We start from the raw sequence: 19434 nt of genomic DNA, 5'->3' as shown, positions 1-19434 counted from the left end.
TCACACTTTGGCACCACACAACCATATCCAAACCCCACATGTTTTTGTCTTTTGCCAGAGAGGTGCAAATTCTCTGCTTTTCTCTCTGTTCTACAATCAGTCTCTCTATCAAAGAATCTCTTTGACAAGAGGATTTCTGGCTGTTCCCAGCGCATCAGCTGATTTTCTTTGTTTCAGGCCTCACTAGTGAGTGCCCGGCTGTTACCTCAGAGGTCTGTTTATTCCTGTTCCTGCTGGATGTGTTCCTGATCACCTGGTCAGGGACACAGGGTTTACCTTTTCCAGTCTCTGTCTTGCCCCACTGATATTACTAAAGTAGATCTGGATGAGAACAATTCCTTCATGGAAAGAATTGTCCAGCCCTGGCACAGCTGCCCAGGGCAGTGGTGGAGTCCCCATCCCTGGAGGAATTTAAAATCCATGTGGATGTGGCACCTGGGGACATGGGTCAGTGGTGGCCTTGGCAGTGCTGGGGGATGGTTGGACTTGGTGATCTCTGAGGCCTTTTCCACCCTCAGTGATTCTCTGATTCCTCAGGGTTAATAAATTTTCTTTAAGAAATTCAGATGTTCCAACTTTAAGAAGGAACCTGTTTTTCATCTCAGTCCTGAACGAAAGGAAGGTTCAGGTCCTACTGACAGATTTCCCTATTATCCCTGAAGAAAAGATTGATTTACTGGAGCTACCCTAAAAACTATCCCTAAACTGGCAGGTTTTGCTCATGGCAGGGGATGGCACTGGGTGAGCTTTAAGGTCCCTTCCAACCCAAACTGTTTTATGATTCTATGAAAATGTATTTCCTTGAAGTGAAGCCCTCAGGAACAGAATGTGGCTTTGGGTGCATTGTTCAAGAGATAAATGCTCTTTGTTGCTTGGATGTTGTCTTATTTCCCACCTGGATTTTGGATACTTTGGCTTTCAATTGCCCTTCCAAGTTAAACCCCTTTGGCAAGACTGAAGAGCCTCATTTCCCTGTTTTTTTTTTTTTTTTTTTTCTCCTCTAGAAATGTATTTTTAATTTAGAGTCAGTTCTCCTCTTAACCTTCTCTTCAATAAATTAATTAAGCTGACTGGTTCCTAGATACTATGTCATGGTGGCACGTGCAGATATTAAATAATCTGATTTTTTCACTCAGAGCACTGTGCATGTGAGCTCATACCAAACTTACACTCCTAAATTCATGCTGGAAACCAGCACCCTCTGTATTGATCCTCCATTTAGAGAGATTTTTGTAATCTCCTCCCTAGTTGGTTGTTAAACAGTTTGTTAAGCAATAAATAGATTTGCAGAATGTTAATGCTTAAGCTCAAGCATCAATCAGCATTAACATATTCTGGCAAAATTAAAGCTTTCCTGGCCTGTCCTCATTTTATCTCAAATTGGCTTTACCAGAGCTTCCTGCCACCCTGGAAGAACTTCCAAAGGAATGAGCAAAATATCCTCTGGTGGCACTTGCCACTATTAAGTATTGATGAAGAACATTGTTATTGCTTTTATTGTAATAATACATTTTAACAGCTAAAAATAACCCAAATCATCAGAAAACTCCAGAAGATGTTTTGGAATTAGATTCTTTCATGTAACTGTTGGTCATTGAATGGAATTTTTGTCCTTATACATATTTTAAAATATTTTTGTATCTTGTTTTTCATGAATATTTCAGGCAGTTTTTGTTTGTTTATTGTATTTCCCTTTAAATAATTTTTTTGTTGCCCTGGGGAGTCTAAGAGGGATAAATCCATGATTTAATGAGGAGTAGTGAGCTGATGGCATTTTTTCCCTCCAGTACCACAGGCTCTTTCTCCACCCTCTGTCCTTTGCCAGGGGGGTATCAGGACATCCATTTCCTTTTCCATTTCATCTCCACAATCCTGACACTTGATGGGAATCCTCAGAGGGGCTTCTGCAGCCTGGTGGCAATCCTAACACCAATCCTGATGATTTCCAATTTGTCTTGGATTGCAGCTTTTTGGGAGGACTCTGTCTGCTGGTGTAGATGAACTTGGGAGAGTGAAAAAGTTGGAGTTTCTTAAGCAAAGTCAAAATTAACACATTTTATTCCAGCAAAGCATAAAGTCGGGTTCTTGAACACAGAATTGGGAAGAAGGGGAGAAAAGCAGTGGTAACAAAGCTGCCAATGCAGCTGCAGAAGTGCATGTCCAGAGAATTCTTGATGCTAAAGCTGCTCTGAGGCTGGTGTTTGAGTTTAGGGAATGATCCACAGCAAAGCTGGCTGGAGAGAATGGGAATGGGAATGGGAGTGGGAAAGGGAATGAACAGTGACTTCCCAGGACTGCAGTGCCAAACCAAATCTGGGCTGGTCATCTGAGGGGACAGTTGTGCCCTCTCTGCTTTGGCCCAGTGTTTTGTAGGTTTTCAGGGAGAATCCATCCCTTATATTTCAAATTTGTACATGAATGACTTCATACATCAGGTCTTTTGAAGGGGTTACACGTATCAGCAGAAATATCACAAAATCCTGGTGCCAAAATTTCCCATCCAGCCTGGTCTTGAACTCTTTCAGGGATGGGGAGTCCACAGGCTCTCTGGGCAGCCTGTCCCAAAAATAACTATTTTTCTCCAAAAGTATTTTGTACCTCTCTCCCATTAAGTTGTATTCCCACACCACAAGAAAGATTATGAGCACTTGATAAAATCAACATTTTTGGTAACCATTTGCATGGTCCAAAATCAGGGTTTTTTAAGAGCACCATGATTACAGTGACTGCAGATTAATTATTTAGGGTTTGACATCTGTATTTGACTATTGTGTGATGGAACAAAACCATAAAATGCTCATATTTCATTTCCATGACATTTAAAAGGAGATATCAGCATTGAATCCCTTCAGGACTCTTTAGCCAAAGACTTGGACTCCCTAATGCTCCTTGCTGAGTGTGCATGGCAGAAACTGTGCTGAATTTACTGGGAAGTGTCCCATGGCAAGGGGTTGGAATGAGATGAACTTTAAGGTCCCAACCCAACTCAACCCAACCCAACCCAACCCAACCCAACCCAACTCAACCCAACCCAGCCCAACCCAACGCAACCCAACCCAACTCAACCCAACTCAACCCAGCCCAACCCAACCCAACGCAACCCAATGCAACCCAACCCAACCCAACCCAACCCAGCCCAACCCAACTCAACCCAACCCAACTCAACCCAACCCAACCCAACCCAATCCAGCCCAACCCAGCCCAACCCAACCCAACTCAACCCAACTCAACCCAACCCATGCTGGGATTCTCTGGAATGGGGGGTTCTGGATTTCTCCCAGCCCCCAGGGAAGGAGGCAAGCTGATCCCCCTGCCTTGTGTCCCCCCAGGGATGCGGCAGGGGAACGACGTCGGCACTCAGTACCGCTCGGCCATCTACACCTTCTCCCAGGAGCAGATGGAAGCTGCCCTGAGATCCAAGGAAGAATATCAGAAGGTAACACTGGGCAGGGGGTGGAATGGCTTCAGCTGTGAGCACAAGGTCACAGATGTCACCAATTAACACAAAATCACACTCCCTGTGCGTTGCACTCTCTGTGCGGCTGTTGCTGCTCCTCAGTCCAATGCCCAACTTGCATCATAGTTGCTTTAAATTCCAACTTTTAGGATTTTTTTTTTGGTGTAATTTTATAACCACGCAGAAAGAGATATAGCTCCTTGTGCAGAGATATTTTGAGTCTCTTCTACAGATTTATTAAGTGTGGGTTCAGCAGAACAGAAATCTGTGAACTTAAAGCTATTCAAGCCTCTCTGGACCCCAAACCCTGAAGGGTGAACCCAAAATCCCAGATCCAAGAGTTCCTGAACATTGCTGATCAATAACTGAGCTGGATAACTCAGGATCACCCACCTGATGCTTATGAGATACTTCTATCAAGCCTTTCCATAAATGTCTTGGCTGAGGTGTGACAGCCTGTGACTTACTGAGAGTATTTGTTGTGACACAAGGATTTGTGTGAGAGAACATCAACCAATTCCCTTTCTTACACTGAGTTTTCCCCTGTTTTCCGGGGAGAATGCATTCTGTCTCTTTCCTGCCACTTTGTTATTTAAGTAAAGGCAGAGGGATTAGTATCCTGCAGTGTTGTTGCACTGTGGTGCTGCCCAGTGCTCTGCAAAATCCAGATTCTGCAGCAGAAAAATATTAAATTATTCTAATTTATATGAAAAAAACCCCACTCACCTGGGACATCAGGGCAGTAAACTTAAGTAGTACCAAAAGACAATCAGTGTTCATTATATTTAATTGTACAATCACCTCACAGGTGTTATGTTAAAGAACCAGGAATCTGGGTGAATATTTGGTGTGAAAAGTAAAAAGCTCTATTTACATCAGCCAGAAGGTCTCAAAAGGCAGCAGATTTTTTTTTACCAGTGTGGGTATGACTGGGTGAGCTCCTAGGACTGGATCCTACTTGCAATTGGAATTATTGTGAGTGCAAAGAGGTGCTCAGGACTGCCGGTAAGTGATTTCCAGATCTGACATCTGTGTGCATAAATGAAGTGCTCAATGACTTATATTTGTTTCTGAGGGGGGTAAGTCACCCTTGCAGGTGTTTATCTGGTGGTTTTGGAAGATATTTATACTTCCAAACTTCTTTTTACTCATTATTTACCTCAGATCCACTGCTTTTCCAAATTCCTTTTATTCCTTTCCTTTAGCATCTGCTGACCAACATCACCCTGCAAATCTTACAGCTTTAATTTGCTTTCCCAACTCTATTATCCTCTGCTGTTATTTGTCATTAAATAAATACTGACATGAGAGCAAAATTGCCATGTGTGAGATTGCAATATGATATTACAGAAATTTCCATCATCAAATAGATTTCCTTAATGGCACCATTTAAAATTTACCTACTTTGAAAAGTGTGTGTAATTAGTACATTTATATAATTAGGCACAACTGTAAGTGAGCACATGTAGAGTTTGTTTTTGCACTGAAGTGGGGAAGGAAGGGACGGTGTTGCCAGCTAAGGAAACCCAGCAAATATGCACTGAAATTCCTCAGGGATGTGTGTTTCCCATGTATTATTAACAACAATATCTCCAATATTATCTACTGGGGTATTGCAGGAGCAGTGGAATGGTTGTGTGGGAAACACACTGAGCAAACAATTTGTTCAGGAATCCCTTTTCATATTAAATGCTGTGCATTCCATTATTTTAATGTAAATGTAATACAGCCACTTTCCTTATATTGCAGCAATTTAAAATAAATATCAAGCTTTTTCTGGCAGTGACACATGCCAGATAATCATGGATAAAAATGTGGGAATGGCACAATTTTTTCTGTGATAAGCAGTGCTGCCTGCAGCAAGGGAGGAAGGACTAACAAATATTACAATAACTGCAGTGTGCATGGGTGACTCCAGCATTTTTTAGCACTGAAAAGGAAGAAAAATAAAATGTCATTTATTTTTTTGTTCACTGAATAATTGTGCATGTGCTCTTAGATGTGGTTTGAACTGAGGGGCTGAAAGAGCCCTAAAAATGGCCTTCAACCAGAAAATGATGGGTTTGCTAGATGAGGTTTGGGGTTTTTTCCTAACTGGCTTCTGGTATCCAGGGAAGGGAATGGAGCTGGGGAAGGGGCTGGAGCACCAGGAGGGGCTGAGGGAGCTGGGAAAGGGGCTCAGCCTGGAGAAAAGGAAGCTCAGGGGGGCCCTTGTGGCTCTGCACAACTCCTGACAGGAGGGGACAGCCAGGGGGGTTTGGGCTCTGCTCCCAGGGAACAGGGACAGGAGGAGAGGAAATGGCCTCAGGCTGTGCCAAGTTGGGGTCTAGACTGGATATTAGGGAAAAATTCTTCACAGAAAGGGTGAGCAAGCATTAGAATGGGTTTCCCAGGTCAGTGGTGGATTCGCCATTCCTGGAGGGATTTAAAAGCTGTGTGGATGTGGCAGTTGGGGACATGGATCAGTGGTGGCCTTGGCAGTGCTGGGGGATGCTTGGATTCAATTATCTTGGAAGGCTTTTCCAACCTCAGTGATGCTGAGATTCAATTTTAAGTGACAATAATCAGATTTATTACTAGGCTGTGAGTGAGACCCTCGGGGTGCCCCGAACCCAAGTAGCCTGCAAAGTCCCATCTATTTTAAGTTGTGGAACTTATTGCTGATTCCTGCCGCTGCTTTGAGAGCTGAGAAGTGGCAGTAGAGCACTGAATTCACATCCAGCCATGGGGCTGGAGCTGCTGAGGGAGCTGAGTGCAGGAGTCAGAGTCAGCTGCTGGTGACAGACTGTAATACAATAGTGCTGCTGCTAAACGGTGACACAATGGAACTGTAATCAGAAAAACATCAAATGAGGGCCAGGCCTTGGTGAAATCACTGTGAATGAGCAGCTTTGCCTGAAGCTGAGGTTTTTTAATACAGGTGAACCTGAGGTTACTCAATTTTCAAGACAGTTGCTCAGCTGGGTTTAGTTTTCAAATGAATTATCGAGGCAATTGTAATCCAGAGAATGAAATCAGGGTGGGAAGAAGTTTGTATTCTTTTCTTTTTTTCAGAGTCAGACCTTGCAGTTGTTTTGTCAAGCACTAGCACTGGGTTGTAAGGCTGCAAGAATACACTGAGTGCCTCCCCTGCAGGGAATTACAGAATGGTTTGGGTTAGAAGGGAACCTTAAAAATCATCCATGGGCCATGGTCAGGGACACCTCCCACTATCCCAGGCTGATCCAAGCCCATCCAGCCTGGCCTTGGACACTTCCAAGGATCCAGGGGCAGCCACAGCTTCTCTGGGAATTCTATTCCAGGGCCTCACCACCCTCACAGCCAACAATTCCTTCCCAAATTCCCATCTATGCCTGCCCTCTGGCAGTGGGAAGCCATTCCTGTGTCCTGTCCCACCATCCCTTGTCCCAAGTCCCTCTCCAGTTCTCCTGGAGCCCCTTTAGGCCCTGACAGGGGCTCTGAGCTCTCCCTGGTTCCTTCTGTTCTCCATGTGAACACCCCCAGCTCTCCCAGCCTGGCCCCAGAGCAGAGGTTTTGGGTGGATGAATTCCATGGGATAAGGAACACAATGAATTAGCAGAAGATGCAGCAATGCCTGCAGCACAGCAGACACTGGGAAGCTTCCATCACCTTTCTGTGGTATGATGTGGGAACAAGCAAGCAAAACCCTCAGGTGCAAAAATAGGACCTTTACATTTGGTATCAAGGAAAGAGATTGAAAAGCTGGAGTTTCCTAAAGCATTCCAAAAGCAATGAGCTTTGGAGCAGCAACCTGCAAGGAGGTGAAGTGGTCAGGATTGTACTTGTCAAAGCTGGAGGCAGGGCTGTTTACAGACCTCTGAGATCTGCAGTTCTGAGTGGTTAATTCCATGAAGGAATGCCTGGCAGTGGGAATTTGCAACCTTCATCTGTGTTTTATCTGACTGCTGTGTGAATTCAGAACAGGCTTTGCCTGGGAGATGGTTTTTCATGTGATTTTTGGCTGGGAGAAGTTAAATAGCTCCTTTAAAATGAGATTGTTTTTATTAAAGCAATACAATAGTCAATAAAAAAATAACACCTGCTTACTCCTCTTCAAATTATGTCTAATTCAGAGCTTTATGTGTCAAATTATCTCTGCTTCACTCTGCTGTGAATGGCAACGACTTGATTCCTGATTGATGGTGGTGGCTCTTGTGGAGACAAGCAAAGCTGATCTGATAAGCTGAGCCATTCTTTGGGTTGTAATCACTTTTCTGTGCTGCAGAGATACCCTTTGTATGTTCATGCCTCTTGGAGAAAGCTACATTTGGCTATGGATGAGGAGGTTCTGTGCGAGCACTTGTGAACTCTTTTCATGTTACTGTAACTGCAGAAAATTTGACTTTGCCACTCTGATAAAATTCGAGCACCTCAAATTGGGGAAATCTCTCAAAACTAATCCTAATCCATTTCTTGAAGACAGTGGCAGCAAGATAAAAGCATTAATGGCATGAATTTAGGATGAAATTGTGGATGTGTCTCTACCTGGCCTTCGGCAAAGCCTTTGACAGCATCTCCCATGGTTTATCCCTGGAAAATCCAGCAGCCATGGCCTGGGCAGGTTCCCTCTGGGCTGGGGTGAGAACTGGTGATGGCTGGGCACAGGGAGTGCTGGGGAATGATGCTGCACTTGGTGACACCTGCCCTCTGCAACTCCAGGCTGGGGCAGAGGAGCTGGAAAGGGTCCTGGGGGTGCTGCTGACATGAGCCAGGTGTGCCCAGGTGGGCAAGAGGCCAAAGTGCCAGCTCTGGGGTGGCAGCAGGATCTGGGCAGTGCCTGTCCCCTGTGCTGGCACTGCTGGGGCACCTCCAGTGCTGGGGACAGCTCTGGGAATGACATTGAGGGGCTGGAGCTGTCCAGGGATGGGAATGGAGCTGGGAAGGGGCTGGAGCACCAGGAGGGGCTGAGGGAGCTGGGACAGGGGCTCAGCCTGCAGAAAAGGAGGCTCAGGGGGGCCCTTGTGGCTCTGCACAACTCCTGACAGGAGGGGACAGCCAGGGGGGTCGGGCTCTGCTCCCAGGGAACAGGGACAGGAGGAGAGGAAATGGCCTCAAGCTGTGCCAGGGGAGGCTCAGTTTGGACATCAGGAAAAATTTCTTCATGAAAAGGTGATTAGATATTGGAAGGGGCTTCCCAGGGAGGAGGTGGATTCCTTAAAGCCCATTTCATTCCACCCCCTGCCATGGGCAGGGACACCTCCCACAATCCCAGGTTGCTCCAAGCCCTGTCCAACCTGGCCTTGGACACTTCCAGGGATCCAGGGGCATTCCCTGAAGCAGAGAAGTGCCACCATCCCATGCTGAGTGCATCCTTCTACTCTTCCTGTTCCCCAGGAATGCAGCACATGGTGCTTGTTTTTATTAATGCTGAGAAAGGCAAGATTTTTTTTTTTATATAGCTTCCAATTCTGCATTTATTATCTTCACTTGATAAAGGCCAGGCATTTCATTTGGCCCTTTGGCTGTTGCAAATGCAGGTTATCCTGTATTTGGATTTAGAACCAGGAAGAGCAGGATGAAACCAGACTTTGTATTTTGCAATCATTTTTTCATCTGGGAGGTCATGGGGGTCACTGAAGGAGCCATTTGCTTTATTGCACTGGGAATGTGAAGTTTATATTGGACATTTAAACTAATGCTAGAAATTGCCCTGTAATAAACTAATGTAAATATCAAATGGATTTGACTTTAAGAGTGGGTTGTAAATAAAACATTTCCTGCTTTGTGTGGCTTGCCCTGTTCTGCCTGCCATTAATGTAAAAACATGCTGGATTTGTGTAGACATCCCATTTTCATGTCCTTAGGCAGATAAATTCTCAATCTCCAGGGCAGATCCTCATGTTTCTTCAGAAAATGAAGATTTTAAAGGGCTGAGCTGTTGTTTGAGGGGTTCTGCCATGTGTGCCCTGGCCTCCAGTTGGGCACAGCTCTCCTGGGTCATCCCAGTGCCAAGGAAAAGTATTGGAATGTGCACAGATGCCAACACAGAGGTTAAATCCCTTCCCATCAGCCTGGAAATGTTCTCTAACATAATTCAGTGGTATCTGGGATCCTTCTGAAGAGCTTCTAGTCCAGGCTTTTGAATTTCTTGATCTTGATTATGCATCTGTTACAGCGTTCTGAAAGTGTCACAAGCATATTAAATGTCAGGTGCATAAATGTGATGATGACCTTAATAATGGTGGTTTAAGTGAACACAGGATTTACAGGGAATAGGATGGAATTTCTTTCTCTTCAGGAAGCTCTCAAGGAGTTTAGTTTAGTTTAACTGAGAGATTAGTTAGGGGGAGGACAGGATAAAGTAGAAAAAGGTCAAAGTAAAAGGAACATGATGGTCATTAGCTGGTGCTGTTCTTGTTCTCTTTGGGTTAAACACAGCCCTTAAAACTGACCTATGGAAAAATTTCCAGGAAATAAACCTGAGGAATCATCTCCAGATGTGTTCAGTCTCATCATATGTGAAAATGCTCTGCCCTTTGGATCCATCCATGTCCAGGTGAAGGATAAGATTTGAAGTGGGGATCTCTGCATGGGCTGAGAGGGGGAGAGACATTGGCCTGGTTTGAGGTTTCCATACAAATTAAAAAAATCAGGAAAAAGCCTTTTTTAAAGTGACATTTCTAATGAACATGGGAGCATTATTTCTGCTCTCCAAACAGTTTGTTTACCCCTAGTGCTGAGCTGTGGGATCCAGGAACACTCCTCAAACCTCATCTGCTCAGGGACAGAAGTGTGCCTGAGCCAGGATTCAAATGAATGCTCATGGAACACTTTCCCACTGTTTACCCAACTCTGAAACACTCTGAAAACAAAAAATGTATCTGAGCATGATGACACTTCAGGAAGTTCTGAGTTCCACAAAGCTCTCATGTGGAAATGGCAGATACTCAACATTTATAAAATATCCTGCTCAGGCCTCTGAATATGGACAGAGGAGGGTCCACTTAAACACTCAGGTGCCCATGATTTGATAACCAGATGGTTGATAGCCAATTGTGTTGACAATTCATGTCTGCTGAAGTTCTTTTCCAGCTGATGTCTCAAGATTCCCTCAGAGGACCCAGTGCAGATCATCCATGAGCTGCAAATCCAGAGCAACACCATTCAAATCCATGGAATTACTTTGGGTTCCCAGCAATGCAATTGAGATGAAAATCTGGCCTCAGAGTTTTGTGCCTCTCAGTATTTTTGTTGCCCAAAGAAGGATTGTGTGTTTTATTTTCTATATGAAGTGTACATCAAAGAGAACTTTCAGCTTTGGGGAAAATAAATCAATACTTCCTGGAAGGAGAAATCAGAGGATGCTCTAGCCAGCAACATTATCATGTCTGGTTTGATCTTGTGATCTTTTTCCATCAAGTGTTTTTTTTCTCTTTTATTAACTGCCACAGATCTCCTGTAGGCTGGTCTTTCCTTTTGTTTTATCATGGAATCACAGGGTCCCAGAACAGTTTGGGTTGGAAGGGATCTAAAAGCTCATCCCATTCCCACCCTTGCCATGGGCAGGGACATCTTCCACCATTCCAGGTTGCCCCAAGCCCTGTCCAACCTGGCCTTGGACACTTCCAGGGATCCAGGGGCAGCCACAGCTTCTCTGGGCACCCTGTGCCAGGGCCTCACCACCCTCACAGGGAAGAATCTTCTGTCATTTGATGTTGTCCCTCATCCTTTTCTCCCACATTTTCCTCAGTCCTCAGATTTTCTACTTTTTTCCCCTTAGGCCTGTGTTTCTGAAAAACCTTCCCTATTTTTTTATCTTTGCAGCCAAAGACAAACTTGTATTTTTTCCAGCTGACACTTATTAGGTGTCATTTACTCTCTGGCTCTGAAAGTGAATCCAACTACCCAACATAAAGTGGACAAAATATATTTCCTATTCCTGCTGCCTAGAGCATCCTAAGCTACCTTCTAGGGCAGGGCCATGGAGTTTTGTGCAGGAAGAGTCATCAAAGACTGAGAAATCACTTTCAGTGAATCCCTGCTTCAAGCCCCAGTGTTAAATCCAGTTTTTAATCCCGACCTTTCCCTGAGCAAGCAGCCTGCTGTGGATTTTTGGGGTTAATGTATTTCCATTGTGGCTTCTCCTTTCTCCTGTGCTTTGGTTATTTTTAGTTGGCTTGGTTAAACCAGGTCTCTTTCAAGTTTTAAAGGAGTTGTATTTAAAGGTGTTCCCAGAAGAAAAAAACTCTTTTACACATCAAGACCCTTTGTGAGGTGGTAGAGAAGGGCAGGAGGAAGAGCTGTATCCAGACAATGGGTGAAGGTGGAATTTTGGATTTTTTCAGGGGAGCCATGGAGGCAATTTGAGATTTAACTCCATTCCAATGATCTCAGTGGTCCAGAACAGTAACTCTGACCTTCAGGTGATCTCCCAGTTGTACCAGCACTAATTTTAAAATTATTTCTAAGCCTCGATCACTGCAATTCACAACAATCCTGGTGAAAGTCCATCTTAATCCAGTTTTCATTCCCTAATTTTTGCACTTTTTTTTGCACTTCTTTTTTAAATTAAAATAATTTTATGATACTTAATCAAACACAAAATATTCATTGCATTGGATCTGCAGATTTTCCTGTGTCAGCTGAACTTGTAATAGCATCACAGACAGATGTTGGGTTTATATTTGACCTGTTTTCTACAAAAACATTGATTGGCACTAATTATATTCCCTATCATTTGAATGTTATTTCTTTTTTGGGGGGTGGATTTTTTTGTTTGTTTGTTTAGTTTAGTTTTATTTTTTTCTTTTTACCCATGTACAAATTGGCCCAGTGTTGTTTGTGTTGTCTTATTTTCCCATTTGAAGTGCTCATGGAACTGGTGCTCATTCCCTTTTCTAAAATTTTCAGTATTAATCATCAATTAACTATGTGAAACCCACATTTTCCTTAAAAAGCTAAAAACTTAGACAAATTTTGCTTTATTGGCCAGTGCTTCATGCTGAAGGACACCCAAACTTAAAGGTTTTTGCACTCTTTAAAGATATTTTCTAGATATTTTTAGATGACCTAGATATTTTTTAAATATGGAAAATGCAATAATTAAATTTGTATATTTATTTATTAGGTATTTAATAAACACCATTGTATTTGTCACAAATGGCTGAGTGGCTGTCCTAGAAATTGAGAAAAATCAGGTTTCTCCAGCAATGACAAATTTCAGCCCAAACCAATGAAGTTTTGTGGAGATTAAAAACACCCAAAGAAAAATTATGGGAAAAAAAAAGAGGAGTTGTAAGATTGCAGTGGAGGATTATAGCATTGCTCCCCCTTCTCCACACACACATACACAAATGTGCACTTTTAACATCATCATCATCATTTTATTTTCTGTTATATTTTTTATTTTTATCTCAATCAGCTAATTATAACCTGGGTGGTGATTTTTCCTCCAGCTCTTCCTGCCGTTGTATGTATGTGGCTGCTATTTTATGTGCCAACGATCCTAGGAAATATATTTCCCCATTATCCCGTGATCTATTATCACAGGAAAAAACCTTCAGTGCGAAATTAGGGGGATTTCCAGGGTTGGAGAAATCCTGATTTCTTTCATTGCCCTCTAGTGGGCTCGAGCTCCTCTGCAAGGGCAGGGAATGAAGAGCTTTCCCCTTCTCTTTGTGCCACACAAACCATCAGGTTTTCCGTAATTTCAGTTATTTGTCCATATTTGTGTGGTTCCTGGAGCATCGTTTCATGGATCAGATACGGCAGAATTATCCTGCTGGGGTTTATAAATGATGACCAAAAGAGGATTCTGTGCTTTCTGTGTTTTGCTGTGGGAAGCAGGAGATGGGCATTTCCCAAATGAACATTCCCCAGGTGAGTTTTGGGGAGGACACTCATAGATGTTGGGTTGTCATTGAAATATTTACAATCTGGAGAAGCAGATATCAGGTTTTTATAATTTTCTGCTGTTGTAGTTTGTGTGGAATTGTGAATTCATCCCACACTCCAGCTGAAGGAGGGCTTGGCAATTCTTCCATCCCATTTATTTGCGATTTATCATGGAATTCTAGAATGGTTTGGTTGGAAGGGACCTTAAGGATCATGAGCAGGGACACCTCCCAGGTGTTCCAGGTTGCTCCAAGCCCCCATCCAGCCTGGCCTTGGACACTTCCAGGGATCCAGGGGCAGCCACAGCTTCTCTGGGCACCCTGTGCCAGGGCCTCCCTGCCCTCACAGCCAACAATTCCTTCCCAATATCCCATCCATCCCTGCCCTCTGGCAGTGGGAAGCCATTCCCTGTGTCCTGTCCCTCCATCCCTTGGGGCAAAGAGATGAATTTTGAACAGTAAAATGAAAGGAAATCAAACATGGCTCCAAACTGGTTGTTATTATATTTTATTTTGAATTAGCGAACAATTTACAAATGTATATATAAAATAATAATAATGTGTTATGGCTTGCTGCTCTTAAAAAGTGAGTGACTTTTTGATGTAAAATCCCTGTTTAATATATGTTGGCTTCATACAAAGTTGTATTTCTGCACTGTCCTGGAAAGAGAGGAAGGGAAAAAGCTCTAAAGAGCATTTTGGAAATGACAGCGTAATTCTGTCTGAGATACTTGGGATAGGTCAGGCATTAATTTACATCTTGAGGAAATCACAGTGATCATCAGAGAGCAGAGCACGAGGGAATCAAGCACCTGTGCAAGAGGCAAAAGCAGGATTGTTTAGGATCATGAAATTATGGGATTGTTTAGGTTGGAAAAGCCCTCAGAGATCATCAAGTCCAACCATCCCAGCTCTGCCAAGGCCACCACTGACCCATGTCCCCAAGTGCCACATCCACATGGATTTTAAATCCCTCCAGGAATGAGGAGACTCCACCACTGCCCTGGGCAGCTGTGCCGGGGCTGGGCAACCTTTCTGGGAAAGAAATTATTCCTAATATCCAATCTAAACCCCCCTGGTGCACCTTGAGGCCATTTCCTGTTGTCCTGTGTGATGGATTCACCATCCACAAGCGATGGCTCTGTGTCCACTCGTGTGATGGGAGTCACGTTTGCTGCCTTCCAGTGGATTGGAATCTCCCTGGTTTGCCAGGATGTTGGGAAATGACGGAATGTGGCTCAGGGGGTGCTTCTGGCAGCTCCCTCAGCATCTCTGGGTGGATCCCATCCCACCCCATGGGCTTGTAGCAGGTTGATGACAGCCTTGGATTACAGGATTCATTCTGCACCCTGTTTCTCTCTGGAGAACAACTGGTCTGACTGTTAAAGAATGAAGCAAAGAAGACATTAAGTACCCCCACCTGCTCCTCATCCTTTGCTGCTCCATTCCCTCTGCATCCAGCAAAGGGTGGAGATTTGTATGCCTGTGTTTGCAGATGTGCATTGAGAGCAGCGGGGGAAAAAATCCTGCAGCTTTGCACTTTACTTCAGGAATGACTCACTCCCTCTGGTGGGAACATTTCATTCTGAATGTGTGATGCTGCTTTCCCTCCTCCTCCTCCTCCTCCTTCACCTCCTCCTCCTCCTCCTGCATCCACCCCCTCCCCACACTCCCATTTCTGCTGCTCCGTGTGTGACATCTGCTCCTTGTGCTGCAGAGCAGCACTTTGGTTTCTATGGTAGCTGCTGGAGCCACTGGACCCATGGACTAGGAGGAAGGGGAGGAAAAAAATGCTCCAAGTGACCAGATTCAGGTGTAGGATGTCCCTTCTCCCTTGGTCAGAGGGCTGGGATGTTTTGGGAGAGGGGCTCCCATGGGTGGCAGCTGCCGGGACATTCCAGGGTCATTTCCTTCCTTCTCCTGGCAAAAAGAACCTGCAGGCCAGCAGTGAAATGAAGGGTGTGAAGAGCGGCAGATTTTGGGTTTGGTTGAACTTCACATTTCCTTTTGTCTTGTTTAGGTCTCCAGTTTGCAGCGAACCCTCCTCGGCTTCTGCCTTTAAGGTGGTGAAAATGCAGATGCCAGACCCAAGTTGTAATTAGGTGTCTATTTATAACAGAGTTTGTCATTAGAATTACCATGTCATTTTTTTAAACAAGGGAGGATAATGCCAGTTCACAATCTACACCTGTAGCTGTGCTTTTTTAAAAAAAAATTATTTATTTATTTATTTATTTATTTATTTTAAATGCAGTTCTTCTTTGATTTGCTCTGGCTCTGAATTCATTAGGAAGCCTGAATTAGCATCCTGCCGCATTGTCTGGGGCATCTTCACTCCTCTGTCCCCTCAGGTACAAACACCAGGATTCTGAGCCAGGATTCTCAACTTCAGCTAAAAGGGAGTTGACTAAAATACAGAGCCCACTTCTTCATTTTTAAACATTCTTTGTAGAATGGAATCAGAATAAGGATTTTAGCAACAATTCCTCCATGGAAGGTGCTGTCCAGCCCTGGCACAGCTGCCCTGGGCAGTGTTGGGAGTCCTCATCCTTGGAGGGATTCAAAAGCCATGTGGATGTGGCACTTGGGGACATGGATGAGTGGTGGCCTTGGCAGTGCTGGGAATGGTTGGACTCAGTGATCTTCAAGGGCTTTTCCACCCTTAATGATCATGTGATTCCATAATGTCATTATGCCACACCATTGCAAAGATAAATCTGTTTTAGAGCAGTTTTTTCATGGGAGATGAAGCCAGCGGGAGCTGGGATCCACAAATTATAATGAACTTGGTAAATCATGAAATCATGGAGAGGTTTGGGTTGGCAGGGACCCTAAAGATCGTCTTGTTCCAACAGCTGGGAGGTGACAGGTTGTCAGGGATGAAGGTTGTGCCTCCTGTTCCCGTGTGTGCTGTGTGTCCTGAGCTCTGACACATCTCCAGACAGACAGGTCCTGCCTGGATGAGGGGAGTTTGGTGCTGGATGTACTTCAGAGAACTCTGAAGAGCTCTCTTTGTGGCAGATGAACGTGTTCTTTTCAGGTCCATGCTTCTTTTATTTATTTATTTTCATTGAAAAGTGATTTTTATTCCATTTCCTGTAATCCTTGGAATTCCAGGATTCTAAAGCCAAATGTTTCATCTTCTGTGAAGAATATTTTACATCTTCAGCATTCCTGATGTACTTTGTATGATTTAATTATCCAGCTGTGTTTGCACCTTGCCTCTTTTTTTTTCGTTCCATTTTGTCACTTATTCCCATTTAATCCTGTATAATCTTTCCTGGATTCTTTATCAGCAAGCCAGACCTCAGATCCCCTCAGCCTCAGTAGTTGTCAATGACATAATAAATAAATCCTCTAAAATCAGTTGGAGTCTGGTGTCTGTGGAGCTGTGCTGCAGTTCTGAAACAGCCCAAATGGGACTTTTTAATGGAAAAGTATGGCAAACTGGATATTTTATGGAAGGCTAGGGCACAAGAAGATCCTTTGCCACAATCCCTAGTATTTATGGTTGTTTCCCAGCTTTAAGGTGCTGCTTGTTTTCCTGTTTTACCCCCAGTCTTGCTCAGGTTCCCATGTGTTTCATGGACCCTCTTCCAGTTGCATGGCAATCCCAGCCATCCCTAAGGACATTCCATTTCTATTTGTCATTAGCAATCCTTATAAACACCTTTTTTCCCCTTTTTTTCCTGTGAGCAGAAAGGCTTTGCAGCCTCTGGACTGGCTCAGCTCTGACTTGAATCCCTCGAGGTGTTGGGTAAATCACATGCAGAATCACAGAACATTTAGGTCAGAAAAAACCTCCAATGTCACCACTTCCAATCTTTAAATCCTACCCTTGCCTTCTAAACATAGCAAAAAAAAAAAAAAAAGTTAGATCTCCTTAAAAATGATAAAATTATCTGGGTCCTCCCCCTCACAGAATATTGAGGGTGGGAAGGACCTTCAAGGCCACTGAGTCCAGGCTGTGACTGATGCCCAGTTTGTCACCCAGCCCAGAGCACCGAGTGCCACATCCAGGCCTTCCCTGGACACCTCCAGGATGGCTCCCTGGGCAGCCCCTTCCAGTGTTTACCAACCCTTTCCATGATGAAATTCCTCCTGATATCCAACCTGAACCCCTCATGGAGGGCACTGTAGATTCCACCTGGTTTCCATTATCCCATAATGGTGAATAATTGCCATAACCTCAACTGAAAATGGTTTTGTTGTTTTGTTTTTTTTTTTTTTTTAACTAAGATCATCCCACGTTTTCCATTATTTGGCCCTTTTGCACCCATTGTTTGTTTTTCTTACTTGAGTTTAGTTTATGACTTGTGTGTCTACGCGTGGATCAATGTTAGAAGATAATATTAAAAAAGGGATTAGCGTGTAGCAATGATCTATTAAATTGTGTAATTCATCATTGTGCAGAGGCCATCATTAATTTAATTGTTTAATTAAAATAGCCCATTAAAATGGATTTAGTTACTGACACCAAACCACTGCTGGCTTCCTTTTTGTTACTGGGACATTTTATTATACAAAGTCTCACGAAATTCAACATTTTGCTAATTGAGTCAGTGGTGCAATTTGAAATTAGTGTTGCTGGGAAGGAGAAACAAATGAAATAGAGGACCTCGTTAGTATTTAGGACTTAAAACAGGGGGTTTCCTTCTTTCCCTTTTAGTGGCTGTGAGCAGGAGGTCAGGTTGTTCTGTGAACATTAAAAAATGTCATCGCCCGACCTGCTGTTTGCCTGACAGTGCCTCGTGTTTATCCTGACAGGAGGAAGCAAACAAAACAAAATGAAAAGGTAATGAGGTAGAGCACAGAGGGGATGGGAAATCTTCCCCTCAGAAAGCTCTGCAATGTTTATTAATGCTGCTGGGTCAATGGAAAAATGCAGCCTGCAAAAAAAAAAAAAAAAAAGCCACGGAGTGTTTTTCCATTTCAACTTGTCCATTTGGAATTTGCCCATGCTAGAAAAGACAAAAATGAAATAATTCAATCTCTGAGCAAAAAAGCACAAAGTATATCATGGTCAGCAGGTTTTGTTTCTAGTGTGGTTTTGTAACCCTGCACGGAGGGGAAGTGCAGTGACTTCACTTTTAGTGAAGCCTTAATTGTTGCTAATTATCTTACAATCATGGAATGGTTTAGATTGGAAGGAACATTAAAGCCCATCCCATTCCTGCCCCCTGCCATGGGCAAGAACACCTTCCACCATCATAGGGTGATCCAAGGCCCCTCCAGCCTGGTCTTGGACACTTCCAGGGATCCAGGGGCAGCCACAGCTTCTCTGGGCAACCACAGCCAGGGCCTCACCACCCTCACAGCCAGGAATTCCTTCCATCTATCCCTGCCCTCTGGCAGTGGGAGGCAATTCTCCCTTGTCCTGTCTCTCCATCCCTTGTCCCCAGTCCCTCTCCAGCTCTCCTGGAGCCCCTTTAGGCCCTGGAAGGGGCTCTGAGCTCTCCCTGGTTCCTTCTCTTCTCCAGGTGAGCACCCCCAGCTCTCCCAGCCTGGCTCCAGAGCAGAGGGGCTCCAGCCCTTGGAGCATCTCCGTGGACTCCTCTGGAGTTTCTCCAGCAGCTCCATCATGGCCCTCACCTCCCTGCTGGCTTTTTTTTCTTTCTCCATGGCTGTTCTCATTCTTCTTTCTCTGGCCATCTTCCCTCTTTGGGTTGGGTTAGTGGAGCCTTGAGGTAGAACTCCCAAACCTTTTTCCTGTACAGCTGCCCAGTATGCGCCTGTGCTGATCCACCCTGGATGAGCTACTCCAGTTTCTAAAACTTGAACACAAATATCCGATGGCTTGGGAATTCTGTAGGGGATGGTCGAGGAAAAATTTGGTTGCCTGATATAGCCCCTGGTGCAATGTGTGACTCTTCAGGACATCTGTGCCATTCATGTGGGGCTGTGTAGGGTGAAAGGATCTGGAGAAGTCCTGTGAGCTTCTGGAACAGCGGATGGACATCAAAGCAAATCTGAATTTGAGCAATGGAATCCAATCTCCAGTTTTCCAGCAGATCTCTCTGCTGAGGAGTCATACAGAACTGGGTCCTGGGGCGAGCTGCAGTTATTGGACCCCAGTTTGGGCTGGTTTATTCTCTGTTATGGGTCCAGGTGGAAGCCAGGCTG

General features: G+C 44.3%; 1 protein-coding gene across 2 annotated transcripts in view; it reads left to right on the top strand.

Moving 5' to 3' along the window:
• The window catches only part of MSRA (methionine sulfoxide reductase A), a 238205-nt gene that overhangs the window by 153502 nt on the left and 65269 nt on the right, over positions 1-19434 (top strand). For both annotated transcript variants that reach the window (XM_071447791.1, XM_071447801.1), the window contains exon 5: positions 3330-3436. In XM_071447791.1, the coding sequence (XP_071303892.1) occupies positions 3330-3436 (107 nt within the window). The remainder of the gene's footprint in view (positions 1-3329; positions 3437-19434) is intronic.

Source organism: Agelaius tricolor, unplaced genomic scaffold, assembly GCF_023055355.1.
Source record: "Agelaius tricolor isolate 1412-34295 unplaced genomic scaffold, bAgeTri1.0.p SCAF_1, whole genome shotgun sequence".
In the NCBI taxonomy this organism is placed as follows: domain Eukaryota; kingdom Metazoa; phylum Chordata; class Aves; order Passeriformes; family Icteridae; genus Agelaius; species Agelaius tricolor.
This window is presented reverse-complemented; position numbering and strand designations above follow the sequence as displayed.